At 46.8% G+C, this 22,856-nt stretch overlaps 1 protein-coding gene across 3 annotated transcripts in view; it reads right to left on the bottom strand.

The window, feature by feature from the left end:
- LOC135915698 (5-phosphohydroxy-L-lysine phospho-lyase) overlaps positions 1-21,255 on the bottom strand; it is a 56,481-nt gene extending 35,226 nt beyond the window's left edge. The window contains exons 1-6 of one of the 3 annotated variants that reach the window (XM_065448836.2): positions 20,996-21,255; positions 18,009-18,445; positions 16,751-16,872; positions 9,235-9,394; positions 5,265-5,339; positions 3,791-3,884 (exon numbers count right to left, since the gene is read on the bottom strand). In XM_065448836.2, coding sequence (XP_065304908.1) covers positions 3,791-3,884; positions 5,265-5,339; positions 9,235-9,394; positions 16,751-16,872; positions 18,009-18,283 — 726 coding nt within the window. In that variant the 5' untranslated portion in view covers positions 18,284-18,445; positions 20,996-21,255. Of the gene's footprint in view, positions 1-3,790; positions 3,885-5,264; positions 5,340-9,234; positions 9,395-16,750; positions 16,873-17,923; positions 18,446-20,995 lie in introns of those variants that run through there. The other 2 variants (XM_065448837.2, XM_065448839.1) reach the window with 2 other exon arrangements.
- Positions 21,256-22,856: the final 1,601 nt, after the last annotated feature.

Genomic DNA, 22,856 nt, shown 5'->3' on the forward strand with positions numbered 1-22,856 from the left:
GCGGCTTGTGATCTGTGATCACGGTGAATGTTTTTCTCAGTAGGTAGTCCCGAAACTTTGATACCCCGAACACTAGGGCCAATGCTTGACGCTCCAGTTGGGAATAATTCCTTTCCGCTTTGGTAAGTCTTCGAGAACGAAAACCTATAGGCTTGTCAACGTTGCCAATGCAATGGGACAGTACCGCTCCGATTCCGTTGGGCGACGCATCGCACTCCAACAAGCGCAGCGACAGTGAGGGATTGAAATGAGTGAGCATTTTGGCACTGCATAAAGCGTTTTTTTACTTCTGAAACGCTTCCCGTTGTTGACAGCCCCAATTCCAGCGACGTTCTTTGGTTACCCAATCGTACAGCGGGGATAGCAGACTGGCCATATTGGGAAGGAACTTGCTGTAATACGTGAGAAGACCCAAGTAGGAATGCAGTTCGCTCATGTTCTTGGGTGTTGGCGCCTTCACGATAGCATCCATGTTCTTCTCCAGAGGTTGCAGCCCTCCAATACTGATCTTGTGGCCAAGGTACGAAACCTCAGGCATCCTGAAGGTGCACTTGTCCTTCCTTAGCTTGACGCCATACTCTCGAAAGCACTGGAGAACTGCCTTGAGGTTCTTTCCACCGTCATTCCCCTTCTCGGCAACCAGAACGTCGTCCAAGTACACCTGGATTCCCGGCAAACCGTTCAGGACGCTGTCCATTATTCGGTGAAAGATAGCTGGGGCAGAAGACACACCAAATGGCAGGCGATTAAAGCAGAATAATCCCCCATGTGTGTTAATGACCGTGAGTTTCTTTGACTGCTCATCCAGGGTAACCTGGTTGTAGGCGTCTCGAAGGTCCAATGTGCTGTAAACGTCACCCTCATGCAGTGCAGCAAAAAGGTGATCGATTACCGGGAGTGGGTACTGCTCCGTCCCACAGCTGGCATTTACCGTTAGCTTGTAATCGCCACACAATCGAACTGTTCCGTCTTTCTTCATTACTGGAACTAGTATCAGCGTCGCCCACTCCGAGTGAGCCACCGGGGATAGGACTCCGGATTTAACAAGCCTGTCCAGCCCGTTAGAAACCTTTTCTCACATTGCATATGGAAGTGGCCTGGGTTTGAAGAACTTTGGAACCACATCCTCCTTCAAGTATAGATGAGCGGGCGGAACCTTGAACAGGCCCAGTTCAGGTGTAAACACGTCCTCGTACTCACACAGGATCGCTTGCAAGTTTAGCCCTTGCTCCTTAATGCTGGACACGCTCAAAACCGCAGCCCCTTCGTTGTTCAGTGCCTGGATGAGATCACGGCCACACAGGCTCGGTCCGGAGACACGAACAACGGTCAATGACGCCGTAACAGTCGTGCCGCAGTATGAAACTGGGAGCGTTAGCTTCCCAGCTATAGGCAACGGACCAAAGTAGCATGACAACTTCAAGCTGGATTTTTCAAGGCAGGGCCAGCTTGTGCGATGTTTGCAGTAGACGTCCCAGGACACCACGCACACAGGTGAGCCGGTGTCAATTTCCATCACGATGTCGGCTCCACCCCAGCAAAACTTGCGTCGTACCGGGCTGACGATTCCATTGTCTGTGGTTGGTTGCGGCTTTCGTGTATACAATTGTGCGGAGAGCTAGGCTTCGGCCTTTTCCATTGAGCTGCTGCTCAGCGCTAAGCTCTGGTGTGGTCGCTTTTCCTTAGATCGACACACGGCAGCTAGGTGCTTCTTTTTCCTACAGTTCAAACATTTGGCGTGTTTAAAGGCACAAGTTCGCCTCACTGTGCTCGCGGCTTCCACACCGATGACAACCTTTAGACGATCCACTCGCCTGACTGCAGGTTCTTCCTGCCTGTCGCTGCCGTCGATCGCCCGCTAGTCAGTGAAGCTCGGGCTCTTCTTTCGGTTCCATCTGCATCATAAGCTGAACACCCTGTCGTGCAGCCTCTGCTGCAAGCACGATGTTTTCTGCCTCTTGCAATGTCAGTTTCGGGTGAGAAAGCAGTGCCTTCTGCACCTCACTGCTACGAATTCCACACACAATCCTATCTCGCAGCAGGTGGTTCAACATGGTCCTGAAGTTGTATTTATCTGCCAGGCGTCGAAGCTCCACGATAAACTGTTGAGCCGATTCCTCTTCCCTTTGAATGTGGGTAAAGAACTTACAGCTTGCAGCTATCTCATTTGCCGGGGGTGCGTAAAATTCTTCGAGAATGGTAACCGCTTCCACGTAGGTTAACTCTCAATAGGCTTTGAGCCCAGTGCCGAGACGAGAAGCGCCCCCCTTTTTTTTTAGCGTCGTCGACGATGTCGTTACCCTAGAAGTACGACTTGACTCTGATGTAGTACGACAACCACTTGTCCTTGGCGTCGCCGAACTGTGGAACTTGATATGCCATGGCAGGAGTGTTCGCCGTCATCAAGGTGCTGGTTCGTTGCTCGTCGCCACTGTTATAAATCAACTGTTACGACTGCTACCGGGCGGGAACGGCATCCGGCCGGACAGCCAGGAGCATAATAACGCCCACACAAGAACATTGCGCCCGTTTATTCAGTGACAGCCCTTTGTTCAGACGTTCTCAAGCCGCTCTGGAACGTGCGATGACGTCAGTCTCGCGCCACGGCGAACGTGGTTTTCCCAGTCTTCGTTGTAGTTTTCACTTTGCAGCACCATTAAACAGCACTTTCAGCTGAAAATTTAATTTTCAGTATTTTCATTTGTCTTCCATGCACTTTCCTGCATCTAGCTGCAAGTTTCGATTAAACGCCATCTAAAGAACAAGATGTGGCGTCATACCTTCTTTAAAATAGCGCCCGGCCGTTTCGGATTGCCTGCCACTTCGAAATCACGAGAGCAGTCGCTGGCACTTTTTCTTCAAAAGCTTGACATACTTTACTACAAGCAGGACACAAGTGCATCTGCACACAGTAGTGAAGTACATTATCGTTGGCTGGAAGCGGAAACTACTGTGGCATGCTGGAATGTTGAAAGGTCTTGCCGTAGAATCAGAGCCAGCCACCTAATCGCCGAGAGCAGCGACATTACGTTTTCTGTCACTTCAGCTGAAAAATTAGTTTGAAAGGTGTAACGCCATCATGAACCATTATCAGCAACGATGTAAACGAAGCGTGGACGAACCATGATTTGTCGACAACAGCGCAGTAACTCCAGACTCCTTACAAGTATGGGTGGCAGCGGCATGCCCTGTCGCATTGATGCCAACTCTGGCCCCGCGAATATCAACAGCAATGGTAAGATACCAACGATTGAGCAGTCGTTGGTCCAAACAATCCGAATAGGCATAGTGCATGCAGTCCCACATGGAGAATTGCACAAAGTGAGAGTGCCACCACCTCCGAGTAAGACCTTTGCATGCACCAGTGCTATCTCAGAGGCCAGGGCCACTGTACTGCCTTCGCCATGAAGCATGCTGGAGAAATGCCTTGAAAGTATGGTTCAAGGGCAAGCAACTTTTCTCGCCATTTCCACAATCCGTGCATGGCGCTTGCCCACTTTGGTGGTCTTATATTCGACATGGTTGGACTGAAGCAGGAGGTGCACAGCGGTGAATCCACTTCAGTCGCGCTTCCGTGCTGCGAAGCTCTGTGGGCATCTTTCTTTTTCCGCGACCAGGTTTGAAGTGTTTGTTGTAACAGTATGGCACTTTTGAAAATGGGCATTATACGTGGAAGAAGTTTCAATAAAGGTAGGAAAATCTTAATTGCAGTGAAATGTGGTCGTTATAACTGATAAATCGTTCAACTGCACTTGGTAACTGCCATATGCTACTTTTCAAGATAACTCACCACATGTACAGATTTTTTCTTCTGCCAGCCAATGATGTGGTTGAATTTGTATGGACTGATGGCCGTGGTGGACTGCAGGTGGCCATGGTAAGCACTGAGTGAAAAATGGAACCAGAAATGTGTAAAGACTCGCACAGTGAACATGGCATCATCTCGGCTACACTGAGGTTCTTTCTACCAAGTATGTGCAAGTGGTTAAGCAACTGCTTTCATGGTATTTGACAAATTTGCACAACTCTAAAATTTCCCGTCCTTTCCCCACTGGAAACACTGAGCAAAGGTCATACTTGTACCCATTGCAGAAAAAATGCAACCCATTATTATTTCTTTCAAAATTGTAATTGATGGCAGTGGCCAACGACTGCCCTATACAAGCAATTGAGCAATTACCAAAAAGCAATAAGTTACTTTTTTGGTCACTTTCTATCCAACTTTCATTAACAGTCCATGGTATAATTTTCAACTGGTTACCTTGCACGGTCTGCAGGCCCCAAAATCACATAACCAATGCTTGTATAAAAGAGGGTGCATTACTTTCATTTAAATTTTAGTTCCAAGTGCGCATTTATGTGGTTTGATCCCTTTCATTGTCTTGCAATTTTTTTAGCCACTCACTATTAAGCATCGAAACCAACTCGGCCATTTCTTGATATTATTAGAGAATTAGCTTCTTTTGCAGCCTCTTCACGTTGGTGGCAGTTAGCAAGTCAATACCAGCCACATACGCAATCTGTAGCACCTAAGAGGCAATGCTAACTCTAAGGTTCACAACACAAAACCCTGAATTATGGAGGCACTGACTGGCACTTCTAAAAAACTATGCAACTATAGTATAGTAAAACCTCGTTAATTCAACCCTCATTAATTTGGACTTATCCCCTGGTCCTAGTAGGCATATGCATTATTTAATTCAATCAAGCTCTAGTTAACTCAGACACATTTTGCCGCAGATCAATCAATTCTGACAACTCTCATAGCGTAGCGAGCGCTGCAAATGTGCGACACAAAAGAGCAAAAACAGCGCCAACGTCCAACCAAAACGAAGCGATGGAGTCCACATTCGCACAATCATCAACGGAAATCATACGCAAATGACAGCAAAGTGGAAACACTTCATGCCTATTTGTGCCTCTAAAATCTTTATTCTTGCATTCACCGCCCCCCATAACGCAGTGTTAGCCGCATGCCTTCATAGCTGATGATTGTTGCCAAGGCCAAACACTGTACATGCAAGAATTGCAATAGTTTGTTTAGTACTTGCATATTTTTTCCATACTGAATACTTTATTTTTAAATTCTTCTTGAGCATTTAGATCAAGTCTAACCGCACCCAATTCAAATGTGCTGTTTAACAGTAGGTCTCAAAAATAGTGAAACCCGATAACAGCAATGTAACATGATATTTTTACAAACACTTACAATAAGTCCCCCCCCCCCCCCCCCCCCAAGAGCTACAAGACCGGATATTTCATACCTGTCAAGGCAAATGATGTCTTTGTTCTTTGTGTAACATTTTGCCAGCCTCATAGCAAGGTCATTTGCCTCGGACCTGTGGAGTAGAAGAGAAGCAAGGTGCAGACCAAACAGCAGCAGCCAATGCAGAGGTAGTCAAAAACAGACTGGAAGATGCAATAGGCATCTACCAAGAGCCAACATATTATGAAATTCTATTCCCATGCAAATTGGGTTTAAACTTTCAGAAAAAGAGCTGTTTGCTTCTCATAGCCTGTATTTTTTTTTAACGTTAAGCGGACACATAAGAGACACACAAGGACACATTCACGTTAAGTTTGATGGAGACTGTACATTTATGACAAATGCCATGACAGGCAACCCATCAACCTACTCTTGAGAACTCTCTCTCATCATTCACACATTTTTTTCCAGCTTTCATAGGCTGTGCCGTAACCTTGCATGCAGTCCCCTAACACAGCCTATTTGCATTCCTTCCCAAGTTTTCTGGCAACCAGCATGTGGCTGCAGAAGTACAACACAGAAAGAATGCCCCAATGTTCACTGAAGGGTGAAGAGCTTTCCCGATGTTCAGCTATTACCCTTTGCTTTGCGTTACAAACTACTGTGCAGACAGCACTAAGCAGGGAGTGCGTGGCTTAAAAAGAGTACCAACATGTTTTAAAGGAGCACTGACATATTTTTTATGTTACAGAAACTCTACCCCATGAATCCTGCATATATAAGGGTGGCACTTGGCAAGTATTACGGTGGAAAAACACTTACAGAATACTTTAAGGTGATAAAGTTGGTTTCTATATGCTAGACCTGGCATTACCAACATAATTGTGAGGAGACATGGCGCAAAATTTGCCGACATCATGTAGCAACAAGGCCAGCTTTGATCACATTGTGCATAAAGGCAAAGAAGCGTGCTGCAATTGTTTATTCTGGCTAGGCTCATATATGCATACCTGCCAACCTGAAGATTTCGAAATTCGAAAAACTATCACGGCAGGGGGTAGGGGAGGTGAGCAGCTGCACTTCTTATTTTTTTTTTAAGGGATTTACCTTTTGCGACAAGCTTACTCACGTTTTCACAAGTGAAATCCGTGTCTTGGGGAGTAAAGAGCGAAAACTCCACTGAGGCACAATTTATTTTTGCAACGATTTTGCTGTTGCCGACATTGCCTGCTTCAAAAACTTCTCCGTGTAGGTTTCCTCAAAGCAAATACCACTCTGGCACCCCTTGACCATCAGCAGACTTTCGAGTGTTTTCTCACACACAGATGAGTGAAACTCCATTCGAGTTTCGTGCACAGTGCTGAATATTCTCTCGCATTCAGCATTGCTGTGGAGAATGGAGAGACTACCCAGCATAACCATTGAAACTCTGTGGAACCTGAGCTTTCCGTCGACACTTCGAACGCTTCCTCACTGCGAACACTGTACGTCGCACCTTGGCTCATTCAATATCTCGGCTGGAACCCGATATGTTTGCAAGTTGGCAAGCTCGACTTCAAGTGCATCGATTGCTTGTTCTTTCGTAGGACAGCAGGGAACGCCATAATAAAACGACGTACTCTGTTGAATGAAGCAGTTTCCAGAGCTTGTACTTGAGAAACTTCAGCCATCTTGAGATTGACGTCTTCTAGCGAGAATTTGTGGCGAATGTAATCGCATACTGCTGTTAAGTACAGGTGTACAGCAGAGAAGAACTGCTCTCTCTCAATGCAGCTCAGTGTCTCAACCACTGAGTAGGTTGTGCTGCCAATGCCTTCATCACCTTTCTGGTTCTCTTCAGCTCAAAAGTCAACTTCCAGCAATGAATGACATGCCTTGACAACACCTGGGCGCACAAATCTAGACACGAGATCCTCGAAAAGGCGGTTCAAGAGGCCCCTCATTACATGAATCGGGAGGAGTCTGTGCCTGAAGGCACTTTGCCTTGTCAAAAAGCGGTATAACATTTTGGAGAAAAAGACAGCATGCCCTGTTTAGCTCCAATGACAAAAAATAAAACAGGTGCTCCTCACGAGTCACGTGGTTGGCTTCCCCAGAATCCTTGGTATGAAGTTTCAGTATTTTGCTTGAGGTCCAGAATGAGCTCCTTTCCTCTTTAGCGAGAGTTCATCGCCATCAGCAGTCTTGTGAAGATGTGTAGCAAAGTTTGGGGTCAGTGCAGAGTTCTTGGGGGTTTGTGGGGAAGTCTTCGGAATTTTGTATTACTCCAAAAACAAGCTCTGCTTGTTGCACTGCTTTAATTAAGATAAAAAAAAAAAAAAGCCGAGTAGTGGTTTCCACTGGTCGAGCAGCCTCTTCAAACACTTTCCCAACGACAGCCTACGTGTCGGCGAATGCTTCAACACATTTCTGACCGCAGCGTCACGCATGTTTTGGAAATGTTTAAGTTGATCTTTCCGTTTCTAGCTTTCTCTAGGTAAAAAAAAAGATGTCAACCAATGCCTCATCAATCTTTACAGGAAGACATGAAGCTCCCTTTTGGGCGGCCTAGTTGATGAGATGACACGGGCAACCAACCCCTATCAAACCTGGTTGATAGCCTCTCTCAATACAGCAGAAACACCGTTTTTCTTGTCAATCATAACATTGGCATTGTCCAAACACATAGCCAACAGGTTTCCTTAGGCAAATTCCGAGACTTCCTCTCGTCCAGAACCAGATTTGCAATCTTGTGACCCGTCGCTTCCCCTTGGTTTGTTCCGAGGCAAAGAAGGCGGCTTTCGACTCTGCTCGTTCCTCTAACGAAATATATCGCAACAATAGGGTAAAGCTGCGTATCCCTATTGTTACTGCCATCCACAGCGATTGAATATACTTGCTGTTTTAGGGCCTCCAGCAAAGGAGTCTCCGCGTTGGCAGCCATTTCCCGAACAATTGATGTCGTCTTTGTTCGCTCACAGGCGTACTGTTTCGCTTCTTTGCACAAGGGGAACATATTCCGAAAAAGTGGTTCGGCATGATCGCTGACACTCAGCGGGACCTTGTGTTCAACTAAAAACGCTGTAAAGAGGCATTAAGGATGAATCACATCGAGGTCATTGTCGCTGTGTACAAAACTTGCTAGACTTCGCTGGCTGGCCACAGTTCACAGGTATCCCTGATGCTTTTTCGAAGCAATGTTGGACTTTGATGTCAGACTTGATGCCATGCGAAGTGTTCACATCAGGCACGTGGTGCAGAATCCGAACCTCTACCCTTTATTCAACGGCATGAAGCATGGAAATTCTGCCGTGTACGATTTCAAAAACACTTGAAACTACTGTCAGGGGTTCCAGCCTACTATTGCACTGCGAAGCCGCTACAGGCCGGAGTTGCACTGCGTCCGACATGGCAGCTAGTCACACAAAAGGCGAGTCCAACATTGGAGTGACTGAAGCCGACTGAAGTCCAAACCAGCGTGCCCGTGCGAACAAAGGCAACAGCATGGCAACAGGTTTGTGGAGGCGCTAGAGGTGCTATCAGCACTATCGAGCTTTGGATATGGACCTCCCTAGTAGACGACAGAAGCCACTGCAACCTTGCAGCTGCTGACACCATGCACACGTATTGCCCTCTCGTGGCGGTGCAAGGTACCGGGGTGTAGTTTTACTACATTTTCACTTTTTTTTTTCGCGAATAAAATGTTTTCTGTAAAATTTCAAGCAAGATTCGTAAAATCGTAAGACTGCTCGAAATTCGCACATTTTACGGAAAATTCGGAAGAGTTGGCAGGTATGCACATGGCATCCACAGCAATTTCAGAAATAAATCAAGCCAGCATGCACTTTCCGGGCACTGAGGAACTGGTTGCATAGGAACAAGTTATATAGTGCATTATTTAGGGTGCTCTAATGCTTGCTACTATTGTTTCTCGTGTTTAGAGGGTTTTGTCCTTCATTTAACACATGCACACAAAAAGGAAATGTCAATAATGTCATGTCAGTACCTTTCTATTACCATGAAAGAGTAGCACAAGACTGCATACTGACCCTGAATTAACAAAATAGCAGACGGAGAGCTTGTTTGGGAAGTAGTTTGTGAGCCGCTGAGCGTAGAGCACCAGGTGGTCATGCAGGTAGCGGCTGTTGGTGCTAAGCAATGCCATCTGCTCGGCGCCAGCCTTGACCACATGCGGGTGGCAGTGGCCCACTGCAACAGGAAGAGACAGAAAGAGGCTCACTTCTATGTGCCTAGATCCACATTTTGTATAACTTTGGCTTCGAGGGATAGTGCAAAGTGTAAGGTCACAATGTCACAGAATCGTATGTTACTGTTGCCTCTAGTGAGAGTCATATTGCATCAATATCTATGGTTATTGCTGTAGCAATAGACAGAGGGTGAACAGCTTCCATTTCAGAGCTGCTCTAATGGGAGTGCACAACTTCCAGAGGTTTTTAAAATGTCCACCGGGCACTTGTCAACAATGAAACGCGACTGAAATCACATGGCTTTTGCCACGTCATTTCAACATGTACTCTGCAGGTGTGTTGCTCAGTTCATTAGCGCAAGTAAATTCCTCAGGACGAATACCATTGAACAATAATGTTCTCTTCTTTAGTGCCTGCTCTCAAAACAGCTGGTTTATTCCAACAGCAGAGCGAGAAAACCAGTTTGCACTATGGTGTGCACATTAGGAGACTTGGATGGGCTAGTTAGCTGCTGGCTTGATAGAACATGCTTATAACAAAGCATGTGAGGATGGGACACAGAACAGCGATCGTCTTCTGTGCATTATTTCCGTGACCCGTCCTCAAACACGCCGTTAGAACTATAGCATGCGCAGTTTACTCCTTGCCTATCTGTCCTCCTGTGCACCCACTAGCAATCTCCAATTGTTGTGTGACTGCAGCTCATTTTAATGTGAATCATCTATATGACTGCTCCCTGGGTTTTGTTACATCGTAGCCCATCAGGGTAGTCTCCACGTTCTACAACATCACGTTTGCTTGTCATCGCTCCTCTGTACTGATATGCGTTGTACTCCAAATGGGGTTAGAAATTCTACACAAAGTGCCTTCAGAGGGTATGCATCAGTCTGCTTCTGGTGGTCACTAAGCAAGACCAAGCAGTGGAAAAAGTTGAATTGCGTGAACATTGTCATGCCACTGCTCATCATCATCATCATCAGCCTGGTTACGCCCACTGCAGGGCAAAGGCCTCTCCCATATTTCTCCAACAACCCCGGTCATGTACTAATTGTGGCCATGCCGTCCCTGCAAACTTCTTAATCTCATCCGCCCACCTAACTTTCTGCCGTCCCCTGCTACGCTTCCCTTCCCTTGGAATCCAGTCCGTAACCCTTAAAGGGAAGCTGAAACACTTTTCGAAAAAAATGAGTTCTCTGCAGCATTCTACAGTTTTGAGTCCCCTGAACACGAATATCTCGTTCAAAAAGGGCGGAAACAAGCGCAAGCGGCTGTTTTTTCATGAAAACGCGCACCAGCGCCTCAGGGTATCGCGCGAACACCGCTGCTGCCCGTGATTGGTCGGAGCCGCTGTGACGTCAGTGGCGGCAGTCGCCGGTCGGCGCCGCCGTTTGAGAGCGTAGCACGCTGTTCTGTTCTGACTGCATAGCTGAGTTGTAAGCTATATGGAACGTTCTCGCTGTCTCGGACAGCTTGTATTTTCGCCGTACATGTTCGAACCGACAGCCGATACGGAAAACGATGGCGGCAACGGCGGCAACGACAATGTTTAGTGTGCCAAAAGCGAGAGCGATGTGTACACCTTCTCGCGCGCTGGAAATCTTAGCTGTTACGTATGCTTTTTTTTTCATGTAGCTGCACGTTCCAATGACGGGAGAAAAAATGCGCTAAAGTGTCACTGGGAACTTGTAGCTGGAAGAATGCCGAAGCACTAACTTCTCATTAGATTGTAAACACTGGTACAATTCCGCGATGTCAAGCACCTTGCCGCTGCTTGTCTGAAGTCCCGTGGTTTTCTGAGCGTAGATACACGATCGCGAACATGAGTGCCGCGTTTCAAAGCGCGCACATGCAGTGCTGCGAGGTACAGTCATGGAAGTTGCTTATCATACCCATCCAGATCGAGATGGTCAGGGGGATTATATGTGCAATATTCAGAATATGGTTCGACGACTTTGCGATTGTGGCTCGATCAAGAATCGGTATGCGCGCTCCATGCTAGTGTTGACATAAAGATATTAGGCAGTTTTAGCACCGCCGTGTGGTAAACATGATAACTGCAACAGTACGTCGAATGTCACTAGGCAAGCCTATACTCCAATTTATACCTCAGGTGCAACGCTGTGGAAGCTACGCACGAAGTCCGGTTACCAAAATTTATTACTGCGCGCGTTTCCGTCTATGGTTCGCAGCGTGCCAGCGGCATTTGCTCGCGCGAGCATGCACGTGAAGCTGCCGCGATGGGCTGCAATTAAAGAATGCCGAAAAGAAAATTGATTTAAAAGAACGTGTTAGCAGCCGTATAAGTACACGGATTGTTTCTATAGGTAAATTCTTTTTTTTTTTCATTCAGAACTGAGCCTATATATGAAAAGTTTTCTCAAAAATCGGGTCAAGAAACACCGAACTTTTTCTAAGTGCGAATGCAGCCACTGCAAGAAGTATCTCAAGCCTCCACAGCGTTGCACCTGATGTATGAAACGGAGTATAGAAACACTAGCAACAACGCGTTTCCGCATTTGTCGTAAGGCTATCCGGCTATCGCGGAAATGGTCCGAGCACAGCACAGTTGATTTCGTCGGCACGAACTTATCTCTCCTCACCGCACTGCGCTGCAAGCTTCTTGTGCTTCGGGAACCTGTGAAACACCACATCGTCTCGCCCGCGTGTGTTCGCGCAGCCGAATGTTGCACAGAACGAGGGCATGTTGGGCGCCCTTGGCTGTAGGCACTCACGCAGCACAGAAGGAAAGAACAGTTTACGAAAATCGCAAAACAAACGTGAGCGGCGGCGGCGGCAAATCTCTCGTAGCGTCGTTCAGTAAAGTGCAGGACGGAAAGAGGCATGCCAGCGCATGCCAGCACGCCGGTCCGGCAGCTCGGTCCCCGCCAGTGACGTCACTCTCGCCGGTTCTCTCCTCTGGTAACCTCCTCACCCGGCGCTCCGGGAAGCGATGGGGGCGTGTCCGCGGGGGTGATTTAGAAAGCGATTTCCGCCCCTTATATTAACAAAACGAAGAAAAAAATTTCGGAACCGTAAATTATTAGGTCTGTTCTTCCCAATCCCAGCAATTCATGGAAATTGAAAACCGCTTCAGCTTCCCTTTAATGACCATCGGTTATCTTCCCTCCTCATTACATGTCCTGCCCATGCCCATTTCTTTTTCTTGATGTCAACTAAGATGTCATTAACTCGTGTTTGTTCCCTCACCCAATCTGCTGTTTTCTTATTCCTTAACGTTACACCTATCATTCTTCTTTCCATAGCTCGTTGCGTCGTCCTCAGTTTGAGTAGAACCCTTTTCGTAAGCCTCCAGGTTTCTGCCCCGTAGGTGAGTACTGGTAAGACACAGCTGTTATACACTCTTCTCTTGAGGGATAATGGCAACCTGCTGTTCATGATCTGAGAATGCCTGCCAAACGCACCCCAGCCCATTCTTATTCTTCTGATTATTTCTGTCTCGTGATCCGGATCCGCAGTCACTACCTGCCCTAAGTAGATGTATTCCCTTACGACTTCCAGTGCCTCGCTGCCTATTGTAAATTGCTGTTCTCTTCCGAGACTGTTAAACATTACTTTAGTTTTCTGGAGATTAATTTTTAGACCCACTCTTCTGCTTTGCCTCTCCAAGTCAGTGAGCATGCATTGCAGTTGGTCCCCTGAGTTACTAAGCAAGGCAATATCATCAGCGAATCGCAAGTTACTAAGGTATTCTCCATTAATTTTTATCCCCATTTCTTCCCAATCCAGGTCTCTGAATACCTCCTGTAAACACGCTGTGAATAGCATTGGAGAGATCGTATCTCCCTGCCTGACGCCTTTCTTTATTGGGATTTTGTTGCTTTCTTTATGGAGGACTATGGTGGCTGTGGAGCCGCTATAGATATTTTTCAGTATTTTTACATATGGCTCGTCTACACCCTGATTCCGTAATGCCTCCATGACTGCTGAGGTTTCGACAGAATCAAATGCTTTCTCGTAATCAATGAAAGCTATATATAAGGGTTGGTTATATTCCGCACATTTCTCTATCACCTGATTGATAGTGTAAATATGATCTATTGTTGAGTAGCCTTTACGGAATCCTGCCTGGTCCTTTGCTTGGCAGAAGTCTAAGGTGTTCCTGATTCTATTTGCGATTACCTTAGTAAATAGTTTGTAGGCAATGGACAGTAAGCTGATTGGTCTATAATTTTTCAAGTCTTTGGCGTCCCCTTTCTTATGGATTAGGATTATGTTAGCATTTTTCCAAGATTCCGGAACGCTCGACGTTATGAGGCATTGCGTATACAGGGTGGCCAGTTTCTCTAGAACAATCTGCCCACCATCCTTCAACAAATCTGCTGTTACCTGATCCTCCCCAGCTGCCTTCCCCCTTTGCATATCTCCCAAGGCTTTCTTTACTTCTTCCGGCGTTACCTGTGGGATTTCGAATTCCTCTAGACTATTTTCTCTTCCATTATCGTCGTGGGTGGCACTGGTACTGTACAAATCTCTATAGAACTCCTCAGCCACTTGTACTATCTCATCCATATTAGTAATGATATTGCCGGCTTTGTCTCTTAAAGCATACATCTGATTCTTGCCAATTCCTAGTTTCTTCTTCACTGTTTTTAGGCTTCCTCCGTTCCTGAGAGCCTGTTCAATTCTATCCATATTATACTTCCTTATGTCAGCTGTCTTACGCTTGTTGATTAACTTCGAAAGTTCTGCCAGTTCTATTCTAGCTGTAGGGTTAGAGGTTTTCATACATTGGCGTTTCTTGATCAGATCTTTCGTCTCTTGCGATAGTTTACTGGTATCCTGCCTAACGGAGTTACCACCGACTTCCATTGCAGACTCCTTAATGATGTCCACAAGATTGTCGTTCATTGCTTCAACACTAAGGTCCTCTTCCCGAGTTAAAGCCGAATACCTGTTCTGTAGCTTGATCTGGAATTGCTCTATTTTCCCTCCTACCGTTAACTCATTGATCGGCTTCTTATGTACCAGTTTCTTCCGTTCCCTTCTCAGGTCTAGGCTAATTCGAGTTCTTACCATCCTGTGGTCACTGCAGCGCACCTTGCCGAGCACGTCCACATCTTTTATGATGCCAGGGTTAGCGCAGAGTATGAAGCCTATTTCATTTCTAGTCTCGCCGTTCGGGCCCCTCCACGTCCACTTTCGGCTATCCCGTTTGCGGAAGAAGGTATTCATTATCCTCATATTATTCTGTTCCGCAAACTCTACCAATAACTCCCCCCTGATATTCCTAGTGCCTATGCCATATTCCCCCACTACCTTGTCTCCAGCCTGCTTTTTGCCTACCTTGGCATTAAAGTCACCCATTAGTATAGTGTATTTAGTTTTCACTCTACCCATCGCCGATTCCACGTCTTCATAGAAGCTTTCGACTTCCTGGTCATCATGACTGGATGTAGGGGCGTAGACCTGTACAATCTTCATTTTGTACCTCTTATTAAGTTTCACAACAAGACCTGCCACCCTCTCGTTAATGCTATAGAATTCCTGTATGTTACCAGCTATACTCTTATTAATCAGGAATCCGACGCCTAGTTCCCTTCTCTCTGCTAAGCCCCGGTAGCACAGGACATGCCCGCTTTTTAGCACTGTATATGCTTCTTTTGGCCTCCTAACTTCGCTGAGCCCTATTATATCCCATTTACTGCCTTCTAATTCCTCCAATAGCACTGCTAGACTCGCCTCACTAGATAACGTTCTAGCGTTAAACGTTGCCAGGTTCATATTCCAATGGCGGCCTGTCCGGAGCCAGTGCTTCTTAGCACCCTCTGCAGCGTCGCAGGTCTGACCGCTGCCGTGGTCAGTTGCTTCGCAGCTGCTGGGGACTGAGGGCCGGGGTTTGATTGTGTTGTTCATATAGGAGGTTGCATTTAGGTGCATGTTCAGCCACTGCTGAACATGCACCTAAATTTGAACAAGAGTTAAAGGTAAGAAGAGAACAGGAGCATGCTCTTGCCACAACCCAAGGAACGAGAATGTTGGTTACAAGTGGAGAAAAAAATGCAATGCAACGCCACCAAAAAAGATTGTAGCAAACATGTCCTTCAATATGTGTCCACTGAATCAGCAGTTGGCATTTTTAAATTTCAAGCTTTGCTTAAAACATGTGTCGGGGATTTTAACAATCTCAAAGTGTCAAAAAAGCCATAAACATCGACACTAACATCCAGATGGGCAATACGCAAGTGAAGTACACAGAAAGCAAAAATGTTAAAACATTTATTTATTTATTTACCCTCAGGGCCTTTCAGCATTAGAGAGAGGAGTAGGTTATACAACAAACAAGGAAATAAATGACGAGCTTATACACAATATTTGCTAATTATACAATGTTAGCTGAAAGAATGATAAATACAGTAATAGAACAAGACATATAAAAGTAACATTAAACAAGAAAAAAAAACACCAACAGCAGTTCGTACAAATGTTTGCTATTATACAGTGGTAGCTAGTGCTTTTCAAAAATTATCATTGTTATTAATGGAAATGATGTCAGAAGGAAGTTCATTCCAATCTTTTGACGTACGTGGCAAAAATGAGTAAAAAATATGCAGTTTTACATGCACCAATTTTAAATTTATGCTGATGATCAGTACGGCGAGATAAGTAATATGGTCGCGACATGAATTTTGGATGAAGTGTAGGGTGGCGATACAGCTTATGAAAAAATGAAAGGCAGGAAATTCTTCAACGTGTTGCTAGCAGGCTGAAGAGCTAGATTCGATTTCATTGAAGATACGCTCGCACCACGGTTGTAGTTCCAAAGAATAAAACGAGTGGCATTGTTTTGGATTAGTTCACGGGAATGTATTAGGTTATCGTGGAAAGGATCCCATATAGCTGCAGTGTATTCCAATTTTGGCTGTAACAGGGTTTCATAAAGTAATTTTAAAGGAGAGGGAGCACGAGAAAAGTTATGGTGCAAGTATCCCAGCAAGTGGTTGGCTTGGTTAATTATATATCTGACGTGATGATTCCACATTAATTTAGATGTTATATGCAGGCTTAAGTACTTATATGTACTTGTAGATTCTAAAGCAACGTTATTCAAGTGTTACACAGGCACGTTACAGTTAGATAGGGATATTCGCAGAAATTTGCACTTGTTGATGTTGAGCTCCAGTTGCCACAATCGGCACCATTTGCCGACATTAAGATCGGCCTGAAGCAGGGTGATGTGTTTGTTAGCAGGGTGATGTGTTGGCGGTTGCACAATGAAATGCATTGTGCAACAGAATGCTTCGCATTGTCATTCCCACACAGTTTAGGATCTACGTAGTTTTCCTCTCTCCCTTACTCCCATGAAACCAGCAAAAGGGAACGGAGCTGGTGCACTCACCGTGGGCAACGTTGTTGATGCAGTCAAGGTACGCATTGCCAGACTCATCGTACATGTACTGGCCCTGGCCACGCACTATCTTCAGGGGCCCGTTGCTCTTGAAGAAGACAGTGCACGACTTCCTGCAGCACACACAGGCAGCAGAGAGAGGAGAGGGAGTACTGTTAGTTGCATCACCATGGAACGAGGCGCACAAATGCATCTGCAGCACTCAACGCAAATCTCTTGGGCTACAGGGCTGGCCAAACAAGACAATGCCAAAAGGCTTCATCGATCCCAATTCATTTCATAATGTCCGTTCAGAAAAAGGCAGTCTCAAAGTTGCATACCCAGAAGTGAAAGTCCCTTGAGCTCCAACTAAGAGCACTCACATTACAGCAAACAAGAACTACTTGTCCCATTGCTGTGCTATGCCATAGTATGTATACCCCAGTTCTCTCCAGAGCCACAAAATTACTGCCTAACGCCAATAGGAATTAGAATCATCACAGAGAAATACGCTCTTCCTAGACTAAGCTCATGAATGAGGACACACAAATCTAAAAAAAGCAGTGTATTGGCGCTGCTCCCTTTTTATATTTTCTTTTTAAGAAGGGAAAGGAAACGGCCAGTCATGCAACCTAACAGACAACGTCGAGAGTTGCTTTTTTGTTATTACGGCAGTATGAGAGGGGAAGGGTAGTGCCGCGAGCTGATAACAAATTTAGCACAATTTCTGTGTAGTGCCGTTGGCTACAACAAGCAATCTGTGCACAACACAGCACACCGGCTGAGGAACTGTCAGTCATACATTGCCACTCCAGCACAGACAAAAATGACAAGGCAGGGCAGCAAAAAAATAGGAGGGAAGAAAAAAATGTGTCGCAGACCTCGTCGGCAGGCAAAACAGTCTCGCCGACCTGGTTGCAACAGCAGGGAGGAATCCGGGCAGTTGGGAAGGGTAAAGAGGATGTGCAAATTGGAGAGGATGCAACTTTCATCCACAAGCATGCAAACACACAACCCATACACGCAAGTGGCAAGCACTTCTGGAGCACCCAAGGAAAAATCCATTCACACAGTCTTTCTCAACACTTTCTCTCTCAACCAGCCCACCAGTCCTTGCCTTAAGGGGCAAGTGCAACCTCAGGTGGGTGAATCAAAACGAAGCAAAGGAAGATCAAAGATCATTACCTTCCCCTCTTTTCTGCCGTGTCAATACGCATTTACCATCTGGAAGCACAGGCCACACCCGCTGCACAACAAGCGGGGTGCCCACCTTTTTTTCTCAGGGTGAATCTCTAGCCATTGCAAGAGATCTGAGCACAAGGAAGCTGGGGCTAGACCTATCTCCAAGTTCATTGCACACGAGAGTTCCCCCGTGTAGTCCGAGCTGGTCTCCTCTGGCCACGGGGCATGGCTGGTTGACAGAGCACTGCGCCTGCCTTGGGCTGTTTCAGTCAGCCTAGAGTGCATGCACTCTGCATCAGTCCTTTGTCCACCTGTCCACCATGTGCTAGTGCTACAAAGAGTGCCTCTAGCTCTCGCTCCCATGTTAGGGACACTGCAAGCAGCTGAGCGGGATATCTGTCCGTGAAACACCTGCGGCGATGGTAAGGGCTGCCGTCGAATCGGTGCTGGAAGCTGCTGGCAGCAGCAGCAGCAGCAGCAGTTGAGGTCTTTGTGGTGGTTAGGGCTTGGGCGCCTAAAAGGAAACTAAAAGAGGTGAGGCAGATTAGTATGTGTAGCCGGAATGGACCAGGGGCTCGTCTTTTTTTTTCTTTTGCACAGACACACACACACACACAGGAGCACGCATGAAGACAGATGAAAGCGCTAGGGCAGTGGTTAGCCCGGCCTAGAAATCCAAGCCATCTAAGAAGTTTATGAAGTGGGAACAGGTGGAAATTACTGCATAAGGGGAGACGGGTATCAAGGTTGTTTACCATCTGGCCTTGCTTAGTCTTGCTGTAACCTGAAGTTGCGATGTTTCCCACAGTCAAAAGTGCTTAGATAAGCACCTTCGACACACCTCCAAGGAAGGCAAGCAACAAGAAATGACAGCTGGACTTCCTGCTTACCCCCACTTTCGACTGTTCTCAATATGCGCAACTCTGACACAATAAATCTTGACATTTTAAGTTCTGAAGATGCAAATGCTACCTTCAGCAAGCAAGTTGCTGCTACCTTCTGATGCAAGTACAAGAGAGAAGTAGCAACTGTGTTGGGATTAATAAAGAAAACAGTGGAACACTCTTCAAACTTGACAAGCAAACTTGAAACAATTCAAGGAAAACTACATCAGTATTTGTTTCGGAGCTCTATGTTTAGAGCCAACTAATTCAAACTCTTAACCAATGCAGCAGCTAGTAAGCATGCAAGAACAGTTCAGTTCTGTTGAGACAGTGACAGAAAACATCTACCGTATCAAACACCTTGGCCTCGGGACCTCAGATGGCTCGGCACTGAAGTGCTAAGGATGCCTTTCTTCTTATGCATGCAAAATCCCAATGTCACTGTCACAATTAAGAAAAGAGAGTTACAAGCTCCAAGTTGAGTTATAAAATGGGATGAAGTAGTGGGCTTGAGCTATTCCTGCTTATTTGAATTTGGCTTTGTGCAGAATGTGTCCAGGTAAAAGATGCACGATATTGTGCAATTAGATGCTAATTCAGCAAGAAACAAGATGACATGGCTAAGGTTGAATAAAACATGATATTGCACAATATGGACAAAGATGTTTCAATGCCAGTCACTGCTGCTTCCAAAAGGGGACATGTTCTCCCCTTGATGCATCAATACATACAAGTTCCTTTACTTGTACGACGACTCTCCTTTCGATGATGCGGCAAGGATAACATCCATATAATCAGATGTCACGCAACTGGTGAAGCAAGTCTCCCACATCCAATCTTTGAGAAATATGAAATATCATGCACGACTGATAAATGAATGACAAACAACCTTTGATTCAGTTCTCTTTTCGTGTCTAGGTAAATTCCTACATACAAAATCGCGTAATGCCCCCACGTAGTACTTCTTCCCGATGCCCAGGACTTTAGACGGGAACCACAGCACCTGCCGCTTCCTTAGCACTCAAATGTAACACGCTTCATAAGCCTCAATACTCATAAATTTTGACAGAGGTCAGCTCTAAACTTAGTTGACAACAAAAGTGCTTGCCCGTATTTAGCTTTCCGAGAGTTTCAGGAAAAGCTTATAAAGCCTTACACTTTGAGTGCAGAATTAGCAAAAGGAAATGTTGCTTGAAACAAGGACTGAGGGGTGATGCCGTAGATGTCGGTTAATTGGCTGCGCACACTAGTTTCAACTTCACCTAAAATGTGCGAACATTTTGTGATGTGTTCAGTGACAAATGCAGACAACTGCGATCACAGCATAACCTATGAAGGATCTGACCGCACGAGCGATTTAATCATTCATGGCAGTGGCGCTAACCACGCCAGGCCAGTTCGCATGCTATGAGCAACAAACACGTCACGCTGCACAGTTCAAAACAAAATGTGGCACGAAATCTATCAGATTCGAAGCGATGGACGCTCGAGCGGGGTCCAACACAGCTACATCCCCCCGTTCGCTTGTTCTGTGGCGAAACCTCATTGCAACCAATTTTGCCCGGTCTGATCACCGTGCGACGGCTCTGAAACTGCTGGAGTTTTTACGGGAGTCATGCCACCTTGTTATCAGGTCATGCATAAATACGCCTGTCACGCTTAGCAACTACAACGCCGGCCGAATGCGTGCTTGCGCTGGCAGCCAAATAGCACATATACCGGCAGCGCAACAAAACAGTGCACAAGAATCTCTCTATGTCAGGCACCGCAACAGCGCGCAAATGCTGGCTCTATGCCACACTAAAGCAGAACGTGTGCCGAAAATAACTAACCGCGAGATCGACGTAACTTGCGCACGCGCTTCAAAATGCGATCCGCGAATGAACGGAGGAAGTCCTAGCAGCCGTATACATAGACTCTTGCGCACCATGAATTAATTGGAGACGAACGCGACCCTACGTAGTCAACAAGATGGTAACCATCCGACACGAGTTACGGTACGCTACCGTTAGCGGGAAAGTCAAGGTCACTGAGACAGCGCCGTGAGGGTCAATGAACACAAATTTTGTGCCGGCATCCGCGCAGTCCCTGCGTCAAGCTCAAATCACCCATAGTGCCTTGAAAGTCAATCGCTAGACAGCAGAAAAGGCACAGCTAACGCGCGGCCAGTGCACATGCAATGCAGACTCACCCTATGTATATGTCCCGCAGCCGAATGGTTTCCTCTTTGCTAATTTTCTCGAGCGAGGACGGTGCAGTCTCCATTGCGGCCTGGTTGTAAGTGCGGGCGATGCGTGAGAGCGAGACTGATTAGGTTAAAACTGACGGTACGCAAGTAATGCTCAGGCTGCACTACCAGTTCAGCGACAGCACTGGCAAGGTGTCTCCCAGCTACATGCGCCCGGAGCAGCACGGCTACGACCTCGCCGGGCAAAATCGCAGTGTCCGCTTATAATGGCACCCTGCCTATCTTGTGTCAGCCATCTCATTGGTCGACCCGGAGAGTCGTTTGGTAAACTAGCCAATCGTGTCGTCCTAACATCGTGACGTCGTTGTACCTCTATTTAGAGAGAGAGAGGACAGCTCGACTGCAAGGGTTGCTAAGAGCGAGAGACGCTGCCTGACGCTGTCTCTTTCTCGCCGGTACCCCTACTGACTTCTGTTCGCCGGTAGCGGGTGAGGGACGCGGCCGCAGCCGATGCGGCAATCACTTCGCGCACCGACACTGGCCTGTGCGCTTGAACGGGAGGGCGAATAGAAGGAGAAAATAGAGACAGCGAAGACAAAATGAAAAGCGCGTGCCGAACGCAAATTTTCTGGATGCCGACGGCGCCTAGACTACGCAAGTGTATACACACGGCGCCCGCAGCCGCATGAGCCTCCATTTACAGGCGGCGGGTGAATCCAGTCAAAACCGCTTCGGCGACGCCGGGTCAGCGCGCCACGCTGGCTTCGCTGCAATTTTCTCTATTCATTTCATTTTGTTTTGTTTTAGTGTGCGTTGGCACAGGTCCCGAGGGAGGAAACATTGCGGCTGCGACGACGAGCTAGGGGCGCGGCTCCCATGTGCTGTGCACGTGGCGATAGCGTGTCGGAGGGCGTGTTACTCTCGCAGGGGGTGTGTGCGACACCGGGGGACACCGCGAAGGACATACTTGTGCCGTCGCAATCGCCCGCGCGCCGTAGCTGGTTTCTCGCGTCTTATCGCGCTCGCGCGCAACTCAGCTGATTGCTGTTGGGGATGCCATGAACGGCGGGCCCCTTTGGCAAATGGCTTTTGAGCCAGCTGTCATGAAGTCTCCGTCGTCGTAAGACATTTGTGGCTTATCAGTGCTCCTGGTGGTGATGTCTATCTCTCGGGTGCATGCGCCCTTATTTCGTTCGAGTGCCGGCTCTTGCCGCGCAGATATATTTCGAGCACCCGTCATCGTGATTATGCTGCTGCTGGACAGCAATCTGCTACGCTTCGCCATTCAAGCGCGTTCTGTTTCCATTCGTTGAAAGGTATGATCGATATGATGAGCGCGAGAACCAAGCTCCTGTGGGACTGCTGCCTGGCAGCACGGCGTGTTGCGAAGCCCGGAAGAACATTTGGTGTAGAAAGACAAACAGGTCAAAATATGGCGTTCCCCGACGACTTTCTTCAGCACGTGATGTCTTTGCGTGCATGTTCTGATACGAATAGCCGACTGGTGACTCATAACGTAAAGACATAAACGTCGACGGAAGCTGAGATTCGCGTTGAGAGCGACTGTGAATCGGTATGGGGGGATTTAATACATGTGTCCTTGGTGCTGTTAACAAGAGTACTATATTCCGCTGCATCTATTATTCACCTAGCTCGTCTCCTTTGCAAGTTTATTCTGGCCTTAACTCATTGCTTAACCCAATTAACAAGCGAAGAAAAATGTAGAAGTCGCTGGAGATATAATCAATAATTTACTTGACGACGCATGCAAGATTCCTAAAAAGTGCATTGACATTTCTCATGGTTACGGCCTTGATTAGTCACCCGATGTTCCCGCTCGTTGCCCTATCGCTGGATCAGGTAC

Source organism: Dermacentor albipictus, unplaced genomic scaffold, assembly GCF_038994185.2.
Source record: "Dermacentor albipictus isolate Rhodes 1998 colony unplaced genomic scaffold, USDA_Dalb.pri_finalv2 scaffold_13, whole genome shotgun sequence".
NCBI classification, from domain to species: Eukaryota; Metazoa; Arthropoda; class Arachnida; order Ixodida; family Ixodidae; genus Dermacentor; species Dermacentor albipictus.